Here is a 21,455-nt window from a genome sequence, read left to right as displayed (position 1 = left end):
GCTCCATCCATGGCTGTAAACATGGTAAATCCTGCTGTCAATCTCTTATTGGTGTTCTAACCGTCCATTTGTCTAATCCTTTTGCACTGGTCCGCTATCTTGATATTTTGACCTCAGACCATTACTTGAGTATGCCTTTGTCTTTTCCCTGTTTTATGACGTACCCTCCTGGCTACTGACTTCCGATTCCTTGACTATCTCGACTCATGATTTGTCCATGAGAAGTGACTCAGTGTCACAACTGTAGCTACTTTTTACCCTCCAAATAAGAAGACTGACAGATTTTAAGTTGCAATGTGATGGTAACTACATGACACATCTTAGTTTTACATGTCTCTATAGTCAAATAATTTTCAATTTTTTTCTAAAGGTGTCATCATTTTTTATCCAAGCCATTTTCATTAGTTTGCTTTTATCAGTCAAATCAAAAGCAATGAGCTGCAACAAAGCGGTCTATAGGAGCGCTAAAGGAGAGGCAGAAACCAAAAAAGGGGTTTAAAACTCAGCTTTTATTCTTCCTCCAATGCCGACTTTATTATTTTTCATAAAGCAAAAGCAATGACTGAATTTCATTATTTGATTTTCAGTAAATTTAAAAATGACTTTTGTCAGTTTCATTTCAGTGACCAATGTGGGGGTTTTATACGTTAACAGAAGAGTACCGACAATTTTGTCCAGGCACAGTAACAATCATTGTATTTAATATGATAATGCAAATGTAATTACTCCTCCTCAGTTTTCTCTCTTGTTTGTATCCCAATGCTGGTGCTTATATAAAACTAAAAACAACCTAACAATAACTCAATAGAACCATCGATGCCAAAAGATAAAGATGTTGACAGCTCCTTAACTTCAATGCCAGATAAGAAAACATATAGCTCTTAAAAACATGTCACTACTCTTTGCCAGTTTCCTTATTGTTCAATGAATTATGATAAAATGTCACCACCATTTCCGATATATATAGGGAGTGTAATGTACTCATCTATTCATTAGTCACCATGAAGACCTTGACGATCATACTTATCGTTACGCATCTGACCTTGAACCTTCCTTCTGTTACAGGTGAGAAAAGACTATTTTCGCATTCTGAAACTATTCTTAAAGACTACTAATATTTCAAAATAGTAACAGGTGTTCTCAGGCCACATAGTTAAAGGTAAATGTTAATTAACAAACACATGATAAAAACAATTAAAAGGAGAGTGTCAACACAGAAGGTTATGCCACCAAGTAAGCCTAAACATTAATACCATAGAATACACATGGGTTGTAGTTGTGGTAAAATATAACACCAGTGTGAGCAACAAAACACAACCAAAAGAACAAAATATCCAATCAGAATAAAAAGGTAAATAAAGTATGTAAAGAAATGCCCAGCGCATATTCATCCAAAGTTCAGCCAAATAGATGGAGAGAACAATATAAGTAATAAAAAAACAGAAAAGAGGTCCAAATTGCACATTAGCCCAAGTAGTAGGATATCAGGAAACTGTCAAATGACTAATTGCAAGAGTTGCAACCTGATAAGTAGCAGGTCCCCCTTGAAGAAGCTATTTGTGAAGCTTGTATCGGGGAGTGCGTACCTGGAGACTGGTATGAGTCATGCATCATTTCTTATATTAATTTGTCTTTATAATTTTGAAATATGTTCATTTGTCATGAACGATGCTTTTTTCCTATACTTATATGGTATGCTCTGTTTATTCAGTTGTACATGATCATGTTCAAATATATGTATGCACTTGCACTTTATAGATATTTTATTCATGATCAGGTCTAAATATACTAATGACCTTGCAATTCATATTTATGATATTTATGGTCTTTGTTTGTATATATGGGACGTCTGCTCATGTTATCTAGAACCCCTTTTTTTGCACATACGGTCAGTCCTATATTCTCAGTCTCCTGCGACTTGCCTATTATGTTGACTTTTCTGGAACTTCTTACGATATTATCATATAGGTTTTTAGGATTATTTAATAAATATAATTTTTTTATCCCCCTTAAAGTATGACCGATCTTTCTTAAAGGATTTATTATTCATTAGCAAAGATGAACCTTTCACTATTTGACATGAAAACTCCTGTTACTATGCAGGGCTTTTGTGCTTTTTTTAAGGAGGAGCCCCTACTACTGTGGTCAAACATAAGTATTTAATATTTCAAAATGTTTAAATATATGCATAGTGTAAGATATATTTTGCAAATACTTTTTTTATGCTGTTTTTAAAATCAGTCAAGAATAGATAATAAATTGAAGTCAACTATAAAGAAAAGTCTGAGAATTCTCCTTCTTTTGCGCCATTTTCTTTTGAGTCATTTTTTTATGTTTTCAACAACTGCAGAAAAAAACTGAATGTGTGAATGTAGCCATAGATTCGTCAAAGCTGTAGTATAGCTAAATCAATGCACCTTTTTATTATCACTTTTGAGAAATAAACAAAAGTGAGGAGGGAAAGATATTTATTTTCACATTAAACTTGTGGGTTTTTAACAGATTTTCCCAATATAAACTGAAGCCATCACTTTTAATGCCTCCTTTATAGCACTCTAGCAAGCTGTACATAAGTCCACAACCACCTCGCATTTCCCAAAATATACCTTTTATCGCTGGTCTTGTTTGCCACCTTCTTTATCCTCGCAATCGCTGCCCTCCTACACTGCTTCATGTGCATCCTACGTCATCAACGTAGCTCACCCAAATCTCTCTCCTGCGCAGTTATACGGTACTTTGCCCTGCCCTGCAGCTGTAATGTGAATGTGCCAGGTCATTGATACTCTTTGGCTTCTCCTGGCATGTACCCTTTACAGTACTTTGCTCTGCCTTCAGCAGGAAAGTGCAAAGTATGCTTGTGCAGGAGTGCTGTGCGGATTACGTAGGATGTGTGATCCATATGAAGCCATTCAGGAGGATGGCAATTGTGGGGATACAGGAGGTGTCGAGCAAGACCAGACTGTGCCATATGAGGGAATAAAAAATGCATTTTTTGGGGATTTCTAGAGGGGGTTGGGGACTTACATTATATACAGGATGCTAGACTGCTGTAAAAAGTATTATCCCCTTAACCCCTTTCTGCCAGCTGACGTACTATACATCCACGTGACCCGGCACAATTTGAATATGAACGGTATAGTACGTCATAGCAATGGGTCGTGCTTATGGGTGGTTTGCGACCGATTGTGGCCAGGTGTCAGCTGATTCTCACAGCTGACACCCAGCACTAAGTATCAGGAGCAGTCACAGACCACTCCTGGTACTTTAACACCCAAAATGCTGTGATCAAAAACGATCGCAGCATTCCCGGAGCAGGCAGAGGGCTGGCAGCTCCTCTACGCAGTGTGACAAGGGGTCCTGATTGCTGCCATGGTAAACAGAGCTGAGAAACTTAATGTCATGAGCAGTGCATGATCAGGAAGTCTGTCAGTGTCAGTGCACTGAGTGCAGCACTGACAGCTTCTATAGCATGCACTTGCTGCTTAATCTGCATGCTAGAGAAGCGATCAGCCTGCAAAAATTGATTCTCTCATAGTGGAACAAAGTGTAAAACAGAATAAAGTAAAAAAAAATTTAAATAATTGTGCAAATATTTAAAAATAATAATAATAAAAACAATATTTATTCTATCACTAAATAAATATTTGAATGAAAAAAAATCTAAACAATAAAAGTGCACATTTTTGGCATGGTCGTGTCCGTAATGACCCAACCTATAAAACTGTCCCACCAGTTAACCCCTTTAGTGAACACCATAAAAACAAGGCAAAAAACAATGCTTTATCATCATACCGCCAAACAAAAAATGAAATAACACGCGATCAAAAAGATGGATATAAATAAACATGGTACTGCTGAAAACGTCATCTTGTCCTGCATAAAACAAGACCCCATACAGCTCCATCACTGAAAAAATTGAAAAGTTATTGCTCTCAGAATAAAGTAATGCAAAAATAATTATTTCTTGTATAAAATAGTTTTTATTGTATAAAAGCGCCAAACCAAAAAAAAATGTAAATGAGGTATTGCTGTAATCGTGCTAACCCGAAGAATAAAACTGCTTTATCAATTTTACCACATGTGGAACAGTATAAACACCCCCCCAAAAAAATAAATTCAGGAATTGCTGGTTTTTGCTCATTCTGGCTCCCAAAAATTGGAATAAAATGCGATCAAAAAATGTCATGTGCCCTAAAATGGTACTAATAAAAATGTCAACGCGTCTCGCAAAAAAAAAGACCTCACATGACTCTGTGGGCCAAAATATGGAAAAATTATAGCTTTCAAAATGTGATGATGCAAAAACTCTTTTTTTTGCAATAAAAAGCATCTTTTAGTGTGTGACAACAGCCAAACATAAAAACCCGCTATAAGGCCTCTTTCACACATCCTGATATTTCCGGTATCGGAGATGTCAGTGTCCGTGTGTACTTGCGGTACATGTGTGGCATGCGTGTGCCGCATCAGTACCTCAAGGACGGATGCCAGGAAAGAAGCGTTACGGTAAGCGCTGTTCCCCAGCACTGGGTGCTGAACACGGCTCTCATGATTCTTCCCTGCTCTGCCTGTGATTGGCACAAGCAGGGGAGAATGATGAGAGCTGTGTTCAGCACCCGGTGCAGGGGAACAGCACTTACTGTAATGCTTCTTCCCCGGTGCCGATGCATGTCACATGGATGACATCCATGTGTGTTATGTGTATGCATGTGTGCTGGATGTTTTGTTGCTCGTGCTGACAATAAAAAACAGACATGTCAGCGTGTTTTGACCACAGACACACGTTCCGTGGAAGCACACTGAAATGTGCACAGACCCATTCACTTGAACAGGAAAATAGCGCTCTGTTCCTCCCGAGTCTCTCAGCATGGCTAAGTAGCACTGTACAGCCACATATTGCCACGGAGTATTGCCAAGTTGAGTAGTAATTGTGGGACCCACGGTGTTAATATGATCATAAGAGGTGTAGTTCGTAAAATGGGGTCACTTAAGGGGGTTCTGCTGTTTTGGCACCTCATGGGCTCTCCCAGTGGGTCATGGCACCTGCAAACAATAACAGTAAAATCTGGTGCTCCTTCCCTTCAGAGCTCTGCCATGTGCCCAAACAGTGGTTTACTCCCCATATATGGGGTATCAGCATAGTCAGGACAAATTGCACAATAACTCTTGCAGTCCAATTTCTTATTTTACCCTTGGGAAAATAAAAAATTGGGGGCAAAAATATCATTTTTTTGAAAAATTATGATTTTTTTATTTTTACGGCTCTACGTTACAAACTTCTGTGAAGCACTTGGGGGATCAAAGTGCTCACCACACAGCTACATAAGTTCTTTAGGGGTCTACTTTCCAAAATGCTGTCATATGTGGGGGGTTTCCACTATTTAGGCACATCAGGGGCTCTCCAAACACTACATTGCGTCCAATCTCAATTATAGCCAATTTTGCATTGAAAAGTCAAACGATGCTCCTTCCTTTCCGAGCTCTTCCATGCATCCAAACAGTGGTTTACCTGCATATATGGGGTATCAGTGTACTCAGGACAAATTGCACAACAACTTTTTGGGTCCAATTTCTCCTGTTACCCTTAGTAAAATAAAAAAAATGAATCTGAATAATTTTTTTGAGAAAAAAAGTTAAATATTCATTTTTTAAAACATTCCAAAAATGCCTGTGAGGCACCTGAAGGGTTAATAAGCTTCTTGAAAGTGGTTTTGAGCACCTTCAGGGGTCCAGTTTTCAGAATGGTGTCACTTTTGGGTATTTTCTATCATATAGACCCCTCAAAATGACTTCAAATGTGGTACCTAAAAAAAAATGATGTTGTAAAATGAGAAATCGCTGTTTAACTTTTAACTAGAGTTAAGCGAAACGGGTCGGTCAAATTCAAAAGTCGGCGACTTTAGCTGAAGTCGGGTTTCATGAAACGAAACCGGACCATAGCGTGAGGTCGGCGACCCGAGCGCCAAAGTCGCGTTTCAAATGATGTTTCCAGCGCCCTTTTTCAGCCAATGATGGAAGACACACACTGTGGGCAACGCGATGACATAGGCATCGGTCACCACCATCTTTGAGAAGGGCATGCAAGTGATTGGCTGGCTTTGTGTGGCGTCACTTGGGCTATAAAAGGGCATGCACACCGACCGCCATCTTACTTCTGCCGATCTTAGCATTAGGGAGAGGTTGCTGCTGCTGATTCAGAATAAGGGAGAGTATTAGGCAGGGAAGAAGAACCAAAAAACTGCTACTGCTGTTAGCGATTTCCACTGTACAACACAACAGTTTGTGTGCAGTGACAGGGGAGGCTATATTTTTGTGCATCAGCTCTGTTGGTTTTTAGGCTGCCTTATAAGGCTCCCTGATAGCTGCATTGCTGTTTGCACACTGCTGTGCAAACTGCTTTTTTAAAAGCAAAAATACTTTTCTTCCTCTTTTCTGCACAGTTAACTAGCGTTCATTTTTCCACCCTTTTGTGTGCAGCAGTCCTGCTTATTAGGCTGCCTGCGTCTATACTTGGACTGAGAGCATCATTGTCAGCCTCCTAAAATCTCTAGTGAGATCCAAATTCTCACCAATCCTATACACACCCTCCATCTTGTCATACACCATCCAATTTCAGCCTGTTACATTGAGGTGTAATCTCTACTGGGCCTGAGACAATAGTTCAGCATCCTCAAATCTCTAGTGAGATTCCAATTCTCACCAATACTATATACACCCTCCACCTTGTCATATACCATCCAATTTCAGCCTGTTACATTGAGGTGTAATCTCTACTGGGCCTGAGACAATAGTTCAGCGTCCTCAAATCTCTAGTGAGATTCAAATTCTCACCAATACTATATACACCCTCCATCTTGTCATACACCATCCAATTTCAGCCTGTTACATTGAGGTGTAATCTCTACTGGGCCTGAGACAATAGTTCAGCATCCTCAAATCTCTAGTGAGATTCCAATTCTCACCAATACTATATACACCCTCCACCTTGTCATATACCATCCAATTTCAGCCTGTTACATTGAGGTGTAATCTCTACTGGGCCTGAGACAATAGTTCAGCGTCCTCAAATCTCTAGTGAGATTCAAATTCTCACCAATACTACATACACCCTCCACCTTGTCATACACCATCCAATTTCAGCCTGTTACATTGAGGTGTAATCTCTACTGGGCCTGAGACAATAGTTCAGCGTCCTCAAATCTCTATTGAGATTCCAATTCTCACCAATACTATATACGCCCTCCACCTTGTCATATACCATCCAATTTCAGCCTGTTACATTGAGGAGTAATCTCTACTGGGCCTGAGACAATAGTTCAGCGTAGAGATGAGCGACTTTGCCTTTTTTCGAGTTGAGTCGGGTTTCATGAAACCCGACTTTCTCAAAAGTCGGGTCGAACGAAATCGGCCGATTATCGTGAAAACTTGAAGGCCGACTGAAACACGAAACCCAATGCAAGTCAACGGGGTACCAAGGTCGGCAGGGAGTGGAGGACAGGAAACACACCTACACTGCCCATTTTAATGCCAAAAACTTCAATTCTTATTACTTAAGCTTGTCAACCTTAATTTACTTTATAATAATAGTTAGGCATTGAAAACTGGGGGTTATTTGGCTAAAGTTGTGGGGGGGGCAGGGCTGGCTCCAGATTTTCGTGGGCCCTGGGCCAAAGAGTGTCACTGGGCTCTTTTAACACATGCCACAATTCATGATCCTCTGATACGGCAGAGAAATAGCGGCACAGTAAAATGAAAAATACTTCACTTCTTACATCTCATGACTAGTGTTGAGCGATACCATCCGATATCGTGAAATATCGGATCGGATTGGATCGGACCGATACCCAAAAAGTATCGGATATCGTCGATTCCGATACCGGAAACCATTGCAAGTCAATGGGACAGAAATATCGGAATTAAAAAAAACCCTTTCTTTCCTTGTAGGTTAATTCTACATGAAGAAAAACAACTAATAATAACGTAGAATGTATTGGGAGAGGTGGAGGAGACATTAAAGGCATAGAGGTTTAGCCCAATCAAATGGAATAGCAGGAATACATTTTTTTTTTTTAAAGACGTTCTGAGTTACAAAGATATTGACTATGTTAACCTTTTTTTATATTTTGTCAGATATGTATGTTTCACTACTTCCATGCTCTTCACCTTCTTTTTTACTTCTCCCACACTTTCTCCTTCATGATCCTCAGCAGCAGCAGCAGCATCTTTTTCATCAACTTCTTCTTCACCTTATTCATCTTCTTCTTCTTCACCTTCTTCATATTATTCTTTTTTTTACATTCTTCATATTCTTCTTATTCAACTATTATTCTTCTTCATATTCTACTTCTTCATCTTTTTCCTATTCTTCTTCTTCATCATATTCTTATTTGTGACAGTCATTCCTGTAGTTGTTATCTATAAAAGTTTGAAGATTACACCTTCCGTTCTGCCTGTCACAAAAGATTTACAACAGGATTTGTCCGCGTTCAGTTTGGCCTGCAGCAGCAGGCATTTTCCATTGGCACCACGAGGAGGAACGGACTCACCCCCATACACTGCTTAGTCTTCTTCTGCTTATAATTTAGATAATATCTTTTGCTCTGATTTTTAGTCTTATACTTAATGTTCTTCTGCTTTTTGTTCTTCTGCTTTTTGTTCTTCTGCTTCTTGGTCTTCTGCTTCTTGGTCTTCTGTCTCTTGTTGTTTTGTATCTTGGTGATTGTCTTCATGTTCTTTGTCCTATTGGTCATCTTCTTCAGGGTCATCTTTTTGGTCTTCTTCGGGGTGGTCTTCCGGGTCATCGTCTTCAGGGTCATCGTTTTCGTGGTCGTCGTCTTCTTCGGGGTGGTCTTCAGGGTCGTCATCTCCAGGGTCGTCGTCAGGGAGATCCAGAGTGATGACCAAAAACCATTTCCAAAAGCTTGAAATTGGAAATGTAGCAGAAGGTACAAGAAGGCTGAGGAACTGCCGAGAACCAGCTGACGGTACTGGAACCCGGATGGGTAGCAGAAGGAACAAGAGCCAATGGCACTACCGAGGACCAGCTGATGGTGCTGGAACCCGGAGGGGCAGCAGAAGGAACAAGAGACAATGGCACTATCGAGGACCAGCTGACGGTGCTGGAACCTGGTTACTAAGCAGGAGGTACCTGTGCTAGAAAGCACTACCAAGGACCAGCAGACTTTACTGGAACTTGGATACCGAGAAGGAGGCACCTAAGCCAAAGGCACTGCCAAGAACCAGCTGACGGTGCTAGAACCCAGATGGGTAGCAGAAGCTGCAAGAGCCAATGGAACTAGCGAGGACCAGCTGACAGTGCTGGAACCCAGAGGGGCAGCAGAAGGAACAAGAGCCAATGGCACTACCGAGGACCAGCTGACGGTGCTGGAAACTGGTTACTAAGCAGGAGGTACCTGTGCTAGAAAGCACTACAAAAGACCAGCAGACGTTGCTGAAGCTCGGATACCGAGAAGGATGCACCTAAGCCAAAGGCACTGCCGAGAGCCAGCTGACGGTACTGGAACCCGGATGGGTAGCAGAAGGTACCCATGAAAAACAAAGTTGCAAGGCCGCGAGCCGGCCGCAGTTACCAAAACCCACAGTCCTACAGGGGGTGCTTGTCCTATTGGCACTACGGAACCAGCCTTTGTTGCCAGATCCCGCAGCCCACATTGGAAGCCCATAAACTGCAGGCACCATATACTCGGCTAACCCGACCGCAACACGACAGGACAACGTATTGGTGGCAAAGTGACATTGACACTACCCGGAAACAGCAGGCGTGCTGGAACCAGGCTGGGCAGGAGGGAGTACCCGTGCCAAAGACACTGCCAAGAACCAGCTGATGGTGCTGGAACCTGGATGGGTAGGAGAAGCTGAAAGAGCCAGTGGAACTAGCGAGGACCAGCTGACGGTGCTGGAACCCGGAGGGCAGCAGAAGGAACAAGAGCCAATGGCACTACCGAGGACCGGCTGACGGTGCTGGAACTTGGTCACTCAGCAGGAGGTACCTGTGCTAGAAAGCACTACCAATGACCAGCAGACGTTGCTGGAACTCGGATACCGAGAAGGAGGCACCTAAGCCAAAGGCACTGCCAAGAACCAGCTGATGGTGCTGGAACTTGGATGGGTAGCAGAAGCTGCAAGAGCCAATGGAACTAGCGAGGACCAGCTGTCGGTGCTGGAACCCGGAGGGGCAGCAGAAGGAACAAGAGCCAATGGCACTACAAAGGACCAGCAGACGTTGCTGGAACTCGGATACCGAGAAGAAGGCACCTAAGCCAAAGGCACTGCCGAGAACCAGCTGACGGTACTGAAACCCAGATGGGTAGCAGAAGGTACCCATGAAAAACTAAGTTGCAAGGCCTCGAGCCGGCCGCAGTTACCGAAACCCACAGTCCTACAGGGGGTGCTTGTCCTATTGGCACTATGGAGCCTGCCTTTGTTGCCAGATGCCACAGCCCACATAGGAAGCCCATAAACTGCAGGCACCATAGTCTCGGCTAACCAGACCGCAACACGACAGGACAACGTATTGGTGGCAAAATGACATTGACACTATCCGGAAACAGCAGGCGTGCTGTAACCAGGCTGGGCAGGAGGGAGTACCCGTGCCAAAGACACTGCCGAGAACCAGCTGACGGTGTTGGGACCCGGATGGGTAGCAGAAGCTGCAAGAGCCAGTGGAACTAGCGAGGACCAGCTGACGGTGCTGGAACCCGGAGGGGCAGCAGAAGGAACAAGAGCCAATGGCACTACCGAGGACCAGCTGACGGTGCTGGAACCTGGTTACTAAGCAGGATGTACCTGTGCTAGAAAGCACTACCAAGGACCAGCAGACGTTGCTGGAACTCGGATACCGAGAAGGAGGCACCTAAGCCAAAGGCACTGACGAGAACTAGCTGACGGTACTGGAACCCAGAGGGGCAGCAGAAGGAACAAGAGCCAATGGCACTACCAAGGACCAGCAGACGTTGCTTGAACTCGGATACCGAGAAGAAGGCACCTAAGCCAAAGGCACTGCCGAGAACCAGCTGACGGTACTGGAACCCGCATGTGTAGCAGAAGGTACCGATGAAAAACAAAGTTGCAAGGCCGCGAGCCGGCCGCAGTTACCGAAACCCCACAGTCCTACAGGGGGTGCTTGTCCTATTGGCACTACGGAACCAGCCTTTGTTGCCAGATCCCGCAGCCCACATAGGAAGCCCATAAACTGCAGGCACCATAGACTCGGCTAACCAGACCACAACACGACAAGACAACGTATTGGTGGCAAAGTGACATTGACACTATCCGGAAACAGCAGGTGTGCTGGAACCAGGCTGGGCAGGAGGGAGTTCCTGTGCCAAAGACAATGTCGAGAAACAGCTGGCGGTGCTGGAACCCAGGGAAAATACAACAAACAGAGTGGAGACAGAGGCCTAATTGGAGCAAGTTTAAAATCTGTAGTTGTGTGAGTGTGGACAGAGCAGGAGAAATTGCTGGACACACAGCTAGGGATCAGATGACATTTCTGAACCCCAATAACTAGTGTTGAGCAATACCATCCGATATTCAGAAATATCGGATCGGATTGGATCGGTCCGATACACAAAAAGGATCGGGCATCGCCGATTCCGATACCGGAAGTCCCATTCAAGTCAATGGGACAGAAATATTGGAATTAAAAAAACCTCTTTCTTGCCTTGTACATTCTGTTCGGGAGGGGGGAAGAGTGTGGGCGGTGCATGGGCGGACACTGTGCGTGTCTGTGTGTGTGGGCGGGGTCTGTGCGGGCCTCTCGGGGGTCTGTGCCAACTGTAGGGGGCCTGTGCCGGCTGTCGGTGGTCTGTACGGGTCTCTCGGGGGTCTGTGCCGACTGTCGGGGGCCTGTGCCGGCTGCCGGTGGTCTGTATGGGCCTCTCAGGGGCCTGTGCCGGCTGTCGGTGGTCTGTGCTGGCTGCCGGGGGCCTGTGCCGGCTGCCGGTGGTCTGTGCGGGCCTGCCGGGGGTCTTGTGTGTGTGCAGGCATCGTCCGATGGGACTACAAGTCCCATCGGGCGATGCCTGCTACAATGACAGTGATTGACACATTAGCCAATGATGGTACAGTAGTAGTCCCATCATCCGGCTAATGTGTTGAATGTAAAAAAAAAACAAAAAACATACTGCATACATACTACATATATACTACATTCATACAACATACATACATACATGCTACATATATACTACATTCATACAACATACATACATACTACATGCATACTACATATATACTACATTCATACAGCATACATACATACTACATATATAGTACGTTCATAAAGCATACATACATACTACATACATGCTACATATATACTACATTCATACAACATACATACATACTACATACATACTGTAGTATGTATGTATGCTGTATGAATGTAGTAATATGTAGCATGTATGTAGTATGTAGTATGTATGTATTCTGTATAAATGTAGTAAATATGTAGCATATATGTAGTGTGTATGTATGTTGTATGAATGTAGTATATATGTAGTATATATCTAGTATGTATGTATGCTGTATGAATATAGTATATATGTAGTATGTATGTAGTATATATGTATGTTGTATGAATGTAGTATATATGTAGCATGTATGTAGTATGTATGTATGCTTTATGAACGTAGTATATATGTAGTATATATGTAGTATGTATGTATGCTGTATGAATGTAGTATATATGTAGTATGCATGTAGTATGTATGTATGTTGTATGAATGTAGTATATTTTTAGCATGTATGTAGTATGTAGTATGTATGTATGTTGTATGAATGTAGTATGTATGTAGGTTTTTTTTTTTTTTTTACATTGAACACATTAGCCGGATGATGGGACTACTACTGTCCCATCATTGGCTAATGTGTCAATCACTGTCATTGCAGTAGGCATCGCCCGATGGGACTTGTAGTCCCATCGGACGATGCCTGCACACACACAAGACCCCCGGCAGGCCCACACAGACCCCCGGCAGGCCCACACAGACCACCGACAGCCGGCACAGGCCCCCGAGAGGCCCGTACAGACCACCGGCAGCTGGCACAGGCCCCCGGCTGCCGGCACAGACCACGACAGCCGGCACAGGCCCCCGAGAGGCCCGTACAGACCACCGGCAGCCGGCACAGGCCCCAGACTGGCCTGTACAGACCCCCGAGAGGCCCGTACAGACCACCGGCACAGACCCCCTACAGTCGGCACAGACCCCCCGCAGTCGGCACAGACCCCCCCCGCAGTCGGCACAGCCTTTCTTGACTTTATAAGGGCATGACATGCCTATATCTGTGTCTCCTCCTCCTCCTTTTACTCCTCCACCTCTTTTCTATATGTAGTTGCCCTTTTCCATATGTTATTTTTTTATTCTGAGCATTTTGTCTGCTTTGGGACACCTTTTAAGGTGTTTTGTAATTGTTTTCTATGTGTTAATATGTGTTTGTGTTTGCCTGCCATTGTTTTCAATGGTGTTCGACGGTGTTCGACAAACGTTCGACGAACATTCGACGAACTTGCCTCCTGTTCGACGAACCAAAACGAACTCGAACACTAGTGGGGTGGCTCAACACTACTCCTGATATATAGACGTACATTTTTAATGTTTAAAATATGTAATATATACCTGGTATCTGGTGATACTGTACCCTTTCTGCCAGGAAGTCCTCCTCCACCCACCACTCTAAGTGTATCATTGACATCTGGAACATTGTCCCACATGTGTGACTATTTCTTGCGGATCTTCTTGTTATATTGTGGTGTGATCCATCCTGAGCATGTGACAGTCTGTGGGTTACTCCTGCAATTTAGATGTACATTTAAAAATTACCCAAACACTAGTGTATACAGCTCTACGCTTGTGATACATTACCCATTTCCTGCTTTTTATATTCTGGTCTAATCCAAACTGACCAAGTGAGAGTTATTTTCTGACTGTGGAAATAATTACTGAGATTGATAACAATGACCCCTACACTGAGTACAGCTGTGCGCTTCAGATCCATTACCGTTTTACGGCTTTTTATATTGTGTGCAATCCATACTGAGCCTGAGAGCGTCTGTGTCTGCCTCCTGAAATATCTACGGAGATTTAGAATGTTTAAACTATACTATATATACCTGCTATCTGATGATACTGTACACTTTTTCTACTTTTTATATTCTTGTCTAATCCATACTGAGCCTGTGAGCGTCTCTGTGTGACTGATGGAATATATAGGGAGATTGACAATTATCCTTTGACTGTATAGAGCTGTACGCTTCTGATACAGTACCATATATCTGATGTTATTTTGGGTACATTTTCTCGAAAATTTTGAAGTATGTTGGAAGAGGCCGCAGATGTGGGCGTGGGGGGGCCAGCTTGTGCTGATGGTGGTTGTGCATCTTCAGGTAGTGGCAAAAGCACAATAGCAGCTAAGGCAGAAGGTGTTGAGCCTGCGTCATGGTCTGGCTCCGGAATGCCTGGAAGGCTACCTTTTCTGGGAGTAGGTTAACCACTTTTAAAGCAGGAGCATCAGGAACTGGTTTTGGCTTACATTGCCGATACAGACTCCAGCAAATATGCCCTCCTCTTCTGAAATTTCAAAAAATGCAAGCACTGAGTCATCAAGTGCTGGCTCCTGGTCAAGAAGAACCCCTTTCCTTGTGTCCTTCACCCCCACCAAAAGTGAATGATGCAGCAGGCCACACTTCACATTTGTCCATGTAGCTCTTTCTATCATAGCATGCCTGGGTTATCAAGTCAAATCGTGAATTCCCCAGTCCAAGATGAATCTTACATGGAGTGTGGGTGGCCAGCCAGGGCAGTGGGGTTAATCAGTACCGGGCCGGTGTCTCAGATGGATGTGTCACGTTGGTGGTGATGACCCGTTCCGTGGCCCTGGGCGTCCATGCAAAGGGGTGAATAACATTTATAGGTGAATGATAAGTGTCGCCACCTGTGGTTTCTGATCAGATTGACCCGCGCTGCAGTGTCGCTTCTCTGGGACAGATGTTGTGGTGCAGCTAAGATGTTGAAGCCCTGCACAGGTAGGGCCATAGTAACAGGGCAGATAGAAAGAGTTGGTAGATGGTGTGCAGTGCAGGATGTAGCAGAGCCGTACGCCAGGCGCAGGAGAAAGATGACAGAGACAGTCGTGCAGTTCCTTTACCTGTACTTGGTAAGTGCTGTCCAGGACCCAGAGTACAGATGGAGAAGGAGTTGGTCAGCCTGGAAGCAAATTTGGAATTCTTTCTTGCAGATAGGTAGTGTGGCCTCCGTTCTAGCGCTTATCTGAGGTACTCGCAGTACTGCGTTCACTGAAGTTCCCCCTGTTGACTCTCTTTTGGAACTTTCTCGTATGGCAGGCAGCCATAGCCTTTTCCTTCTGGCTCACACACGTTGCTGCTGGGGCCTCTGAGCCTTAGTTGGGAACAGAGCATTTAGAGCTGCTACTTCCTCCGGTTTCTGCTGCAGGACCGTAACTGTCCCTACAAACTCGGAGACCGGAATCCGGACCATGTGCTCCAGCTAGGAGTGATCCTTAACTCTGCTCATCCTCCAGCTCCCCTTCTCACGTCCACACACTTCCCCTTCCCTTCACAGACTGCCCTAACTTACCTCCTCCTGACCACAGATATCAGCTCCTCAGCAGTCAGGTTCAGAGGTCTCCCTGCTGACCTGGAGTGGGAACTGTGTTGTGTGTTGGTTTAACTGCTAGAGAGATCCTTCTTTGCTCCCAAGCATGACATCACACTCCCTAGGAGGAAGGTAATGCCACTGTGGTGACCGTACTCCTGGGGGCGCCACAAGTGCACTGATGCCCAGCCACTGCTAGATGATTCTGCTGGTACATTGACCCAGACCACTACATTCCCCTCGCACTCTGCACAGCCAGAATCTGACCCTGATGAAACTCAGGTTCCCCTTCCCGCATACAATACCACCTTACACATTGACAAAGAGGAAGGTGCAGATGAAAGTGCAGGTTCCTTGAGCAGGTGGGGGGGCATACTTATGGGCAACGGCACTAGCACAGGGCCCCTCATAGTGCGCAAAAGTGTCTCTGCTGGTAGAAGGGCCCTCCACCCGCCAACACACCCACCGCCGTACTATGAGGGGCCCTGTGCCAGTGCCGTCGCCAACAAGTGGGCCCTCCTGCTTGCTCAGGATCACAGCACTTGCAAAGTTGAAATACTTACCTCTCCCTGCTCCACCGCCGTGATGTCTTCTGCATTCTCTGACAGTGACATTCTGGTCAGAGAGCACAACAGTCCTAGTGCAGTGAGATGGAAGATGGGGACGACGAGGAGTCCAGACTAGTACAGGGATTCCCTAGCGAGGAGACTTATTTAATAGTTTTCAATTTTGGGACAGCAATTTTTGGGGAGCACTATACTCTGGAGAATGATATATGAGGCCCACCATACACTGGAGCATTCCAAAGGTGGACATCAGACACTGGAGCAGCATTTACAGGGCCCTTTATACACTGGAGCATTAGAAATGGGCCCCATTATATATGGATCATTATTTGGGCCCATAAGACAGTGGAGCTTCATCCATGGGGACCAACATATACTGTAGCATTATGTGGAGCTCATCATATACTGTTTCAAACATTATATGGGACCAATGATTCTGTATGGAGAAATATATGGGCCTCATTACTCTGTATAATACTGCATGGAGTAATATACTGTCCGTTTTGGAGCTATTGGAGAATTTAAAATGGATATCAGTCATGAGATGTAAGAAGTGAAGTATTTTTCATTGTACTATACCGCTATTTCTCTGCGTATCAGAGGATCATGAATTGTGGCATATGTTAAAGGAGCCCAGTGACACTCTTTGGCCCAGGGCCCACGAAAATCTGGAGCCAGCCCTACCCCCCCACTACTTTAGCCAAATAACCCCCAGTTTTCAATGCCTAACTATTATTATAAAGTAAATTAAGGTTGACAAGCTTAAGTAATAAGAATTGATGTTTTTGGCATTAAAATGGGCACTGTAGGTGTGTTTCCTGTCCTCCACTCATTGCCGACCTTGGTTCCCCATTGACTTGCATTGGGTTTCGTGTTTCAGTCGGCCTTCGACTTTTCACGATAATCGGCCGATTGCGTTCGACCCGAATTTGGAGAAAGTCGAGTTACATGAATCCCGACTCGACCCGAAAAAAGGCAAAGTCGCTCATCTCTACTTTTAACCCTTATAACTTCCTAGTAATGTTACTTATTAAGTATTTTATGTGACATATCTCTGTGATTTGAGGGAATGAAAAATCAAATTTGGAAAATTTCCATTTTTTTTTACCAATAAACGCAAGTAATATCTAAGAAATTTTACCACTATCATGAGGTAAAATATGTCACGAAAAAACAAGGTCAGAATTACCGAGATCCATGGAAGTGTTCCAGAGTTATTACCTCATAAAGGGACAGTGGTCAGAATTGTAAAAATTGACCTGGTCATTAACATGCAAACCACCCTTGGGGTAAAGGGGTTAATGACCGCAGATATGTTTTAAAACTGTGGCGGATAAGGGGCCTTATTTCCTCACTGATGTTTCAAAATGGCGATTAGGAAAACGTATATAGCACCCCAAACATCAGGAATTCTCCAGGGGTTGCTGAGACCCTGGAGAACATGATCAGAGCTGTTTTTTCCAGTCCCCGATCATGTGATCGCCATTATTCAATGAATAATGGCAAACACATAAAAAAGTGTGCCCTCTATTAAAAATATTTCTCTCTCTTTTGACATGACATATATGATGGGGATTTATGATGGGGGAGAGAGAAATGAGGTCTCCAAGCCCCCATTACCTCTGTCATCCCCAGGTCCCTCCAGCTTTGACCCCCGACCCTCCACCAACTCTTCTTGGAAAAAAAATGGCAGCACATGCGCAGTGCACCTGCTGAGATCTGCCCGCCTACACCTGGCAACAGCAGGGGTTTTTCCAATTGGTTCATTTTGATCACTGTGATAGACCCTATCACAGTGACCAAAAGCCAATAATTAGTATGTCCCCCTTCTCTGTCATCCCCTTAGTCAAATTACATTTTTTTTTGCTTTGTAATCTTTATCTCTTTTATTTTTTGCATTAAGGTTAGGGTTGGGATTAGGTTTACATTGGGGTTAGGTTAGGGTTAGGGTTGAGGTTAGGATAGGGTTAGTGTTCGGGTTAGGATTGGGGTTAAGCAAGGGATAGGGTTAGGGGTGCTGAGGGTTAGGGTTGGGTAAAGGAAGGGTTAGCATTGGGGTTAGAGTTTTTTCAAAAGATAAAAAAAATGATGACAATATGACAACTAATGTTGAACACAAGTGCTCGCAACTTGAGTTTGCATTGGGGTCACTAGAGCATTCACGATACTTGGTGCATAATGGAGTTCTCCGATGCAAATTTGAAAGGCGAGCACTTGAACTCAACACAAATGACAACATATCTAATATGACTACTTAATGTTATCAAATTCTATATAGTACCTTTGGGTTAAAATCCACACTATACCCCTGAATAAAATCCTTAAGAGATGTAGTTTCCAAAATGGGGTCACTTGTGTTTTCTTTTACTGTTTAGGCATATCAGGGGCTCTTCAAATGTGACACGGCATCAGCTTTTGATTCCAGCCTTGTTTGCTTTCAAAATGTCAAAAGGTGTTAATTTCCTTCCGAGATGTGCCGTGTGCTCAAATAGTAGTGTTCCCCCTAATTCAGGTATCAGCGTACTCAGAGGAAATGCAGAACAAATTTTGGGGTCCAATTACTCCTGTTAATCTTGTGAAAGTAAAAAACTAGGGGCAAAATTTTTGTGAAAAAAAGTAAAATGTTCATTTTTTCCTTCCACATTCCATTAATTCCTGTGAAGAACCTGAAGGCTTAATAAACTTCTTGCATGTGTTTTTCAGGACTTGGAGGAATGCAGTTTTTAGAATAGTGTCTTTTTTTATTATTTTCTGTCATATAGGGCCCTCTAAAGTCACTTCAAGTGTGATGTGATCCCTAAAAAAGGTTTTGTAAATTTGTTTGGAAAATTGAGAAATTGCTGATCAACTTTGAACCCTTCTAACTTCCTCATAAAAAATATTATGTGTCAAAAATTGTGCTGATGTAAAGTTGACATGTTGGAAATATTATTTATTAACTATTCTGGTTTAAGGGCAAAAAATTAAAAGTTTGAAAATTTAAAAAAATTTTACATTTTCGCCAAATTTCTGATTTTTTTCACAAATAAACGCAAGTCACATAGCACAAATTTTACCACTATCATGATGTATAATATGTCTCAGGAATACCGTCTCAGAATCAGTGAGATCCGTTGAAGTGTCCAGAGTTATTACCACATAAAGGAACACAGGTCAGATTTTAAATTTTTGGCCTGGTCATTAAGGTCAAAATTAGCTCCATCACTAAGGGGTTAGAAGTGTTTATGTTGGGAAAACCTGGTGACAGGTTCCCTTTAGGCTATATATTTTTAAATCCTACATATTGTACTTGTTTGCCACCTTAAGAATGTATACAAAAGCAAAGCAGTGAATGGCTGTTTTTGGTTGTATTGTAGTTTTGTTTGGTCTTTTTTTTTATCTTGTTAAATTTAGCACGTTTTGTTTTATGATTATAAAATTTCAACTGTTATGAGACATAAAACTTGATTATCTAATTTGACAAATAAACCAACTTTGATTTTTGTCCTTGCAGATGCACAGACGACAAGTAAGTACAAAATAATTAATGTGTAACAGTAGATTTATGTTTTAATGTATACTTTTTGATTTCATGTACAATATAGTAATGGTTACATAGCCACATCGCAAAGGGCATGACTTATCAGGATAGCCCTTTTAGGGTGTTTGGATGTCGCAGAGAAGGATTACCAGCTCAGGACGATATGCACACGATGCAGATTTGTTGCGTTTCCGCAGCGTTTTTTCTGCATGGAAATGCTTCAAAAACGCAATGGATTACTAAAGCAAGGTTAATCAATGACAATCCTGAAGTGTTGTACACGTGATCCAGAAATTTCCCTCCTTATTTGAAGCATTTTATTTACCGCAGCATGTAAATTATTTTTGTGACTCTACTGAGTTTTTCACCCATTGACTTCCTTTGAGTCAGTCAAATGTGCAGCAAAAATGCAGACGTTAAAAGGTTTGTGGTTTTGCTGCAGATTTGCTGCCAAAAATGCTGCAGAATTGTCAAAGTAAATTATGTCAGAAGGAGAAAGTGTGTGGGCGGAGAATATGTGTGAGCGGAGAATATGTGCGTGTCTGTCTGTGCCTGCATTTATCTGTCTGAATCTGTCTGCGTGTGTGTGTACCCATGCGACTTATAGCCCATAGTGATTGTACTTAGGCTTCGTCTGGTGGGACCACTACTCCCATCCGGCTATGTCTGCTGTCACATATAACAGAGACAGCATGAGCCGATGATGGGAGAATAGTCTCATCATCCGGTGCCTGAGTTCAATTGTAAAAAAAATCAAAACATTGACATAATCACATACAATATACATACTCACCGAACACCTAATAACCGACGCCCGTGTCTCCTGCAATCATGTGTACACAATTATGTGTACTTTTATTGTTTTGTTTTTCTTTTCATAAAAATATTTATTCATGTGTACAATATATTTTAATTTTATTATTATTATTTATAATTTTACAATTGTTTTAATCTTTTTTAAAAATTTTTTTATTTTGTTCAACTTTCTTATTTTGTCCCACTATGGAACTTTCTTTTTTTGCAGTCAATTCGCTTGTATAGCATAGAGATGTGGGGAAGGTGACTTGATGGACAGACCTGACTGGAAGTAGGAGGGGACGATTTGTGCACTACAGACAGAGGTTGGCAATGACAGAAAGGTAGCAGCAGGGAAAGACAGAAAAGGGAGTGCAGTACCGAAATTTGACCACAATATGGCAGGGTGAAGTGTAGTTCAGGACTTAACATCAGCTTACTGCTATAGAAACTGCTGAGTCATGGGGGGCGGGGAGATAGGAACCCATGAGGGGAATTCCCAGTGAGAGAGGGGATAAATAGGACTGGTTGGGGTTCCAGAGAGGCTAGTCCCAGGAGGAGCTCAGGAGGAGAAGACTCAGGAGAGAAGACTAAGAATGCCGGAAGAGCTCGACCAGGGGACTGACAGGAAGAGACAGTCAGGGGGTGGCCCTGACACAACGGACCGCAGGACAGACGAGGCCCCGGGGGTACCAATTGAACGACGACCTCGGGCAGGTGAAGCGCTGGCGGTAGATTGGTCTAGGACAGCCCCATTGAAAGATCCGCGAGGAACGTCACCACGACTGAAGGAAAGGTGAAGGTACCCGGGCCTGGAAATGGAGAGCTGTAAAGGAACTGCGGTGCATGGCTAAGGTCGTCAGGAGGATGGCCAATAAAACCGGATCTGTTACAACTGAATTTTGCCTCCGTCTTGTCTTTGCATCGTCCGGTCGTGGTAAG

General features: G+C 43.3%; 1 protein-coding gene across 1 annotated transcript in view; it reads left to right on the top strand.

Moving 5' to 3' along the window:
- Window positions 1–986: 986 nt before the first annotated feature.
- LOC141059710 (scavenger receptor cysteine-rich domain-containing protein DMBT1-like) overlaps window positions 987–21,455 on the top strand; it is a 206,138-nt gene continuing 185,669 nt past the window's right edge. Inside the window, exons 1-2 of the mRNA XM_073555827.1 lie at window positions 987–1,065; window positions 19,692–19,706. Of these exons, the coding sequence (XP_073411928.1) occupies window positions 1,002–1,065; window positions 19,692–19,706 (79 nt within the window). The 5' untranslated portion in view covers window positions 987–1,001. The remainder of the gene's footprint in view (window positions 1,066–19,691; window positions 19,707–21,455) is intronic.

Source organism: Dendrobates tinctorius, unplaced genomic scaffold, assembly GCF_039654945.1.
Source record: "Dendrobates tinctorius isolate UK_male_01 unplaced genomic scaffold, ASM3965494v1 ptg000230l, whole genome shotgun sequence".
Classification (NCBI taxonomy): domain Eukaryota; kingdom Metazoa; phylum Chordata; class Amphibia; order Anura; family Dendrobatidae; genus Dendrobates; species Dendrobates tinctorius.
Note: the sequence above shows the minus strand (reverse complement) of the source record. Positions and strands in the feature narration are given on the sequence as shown.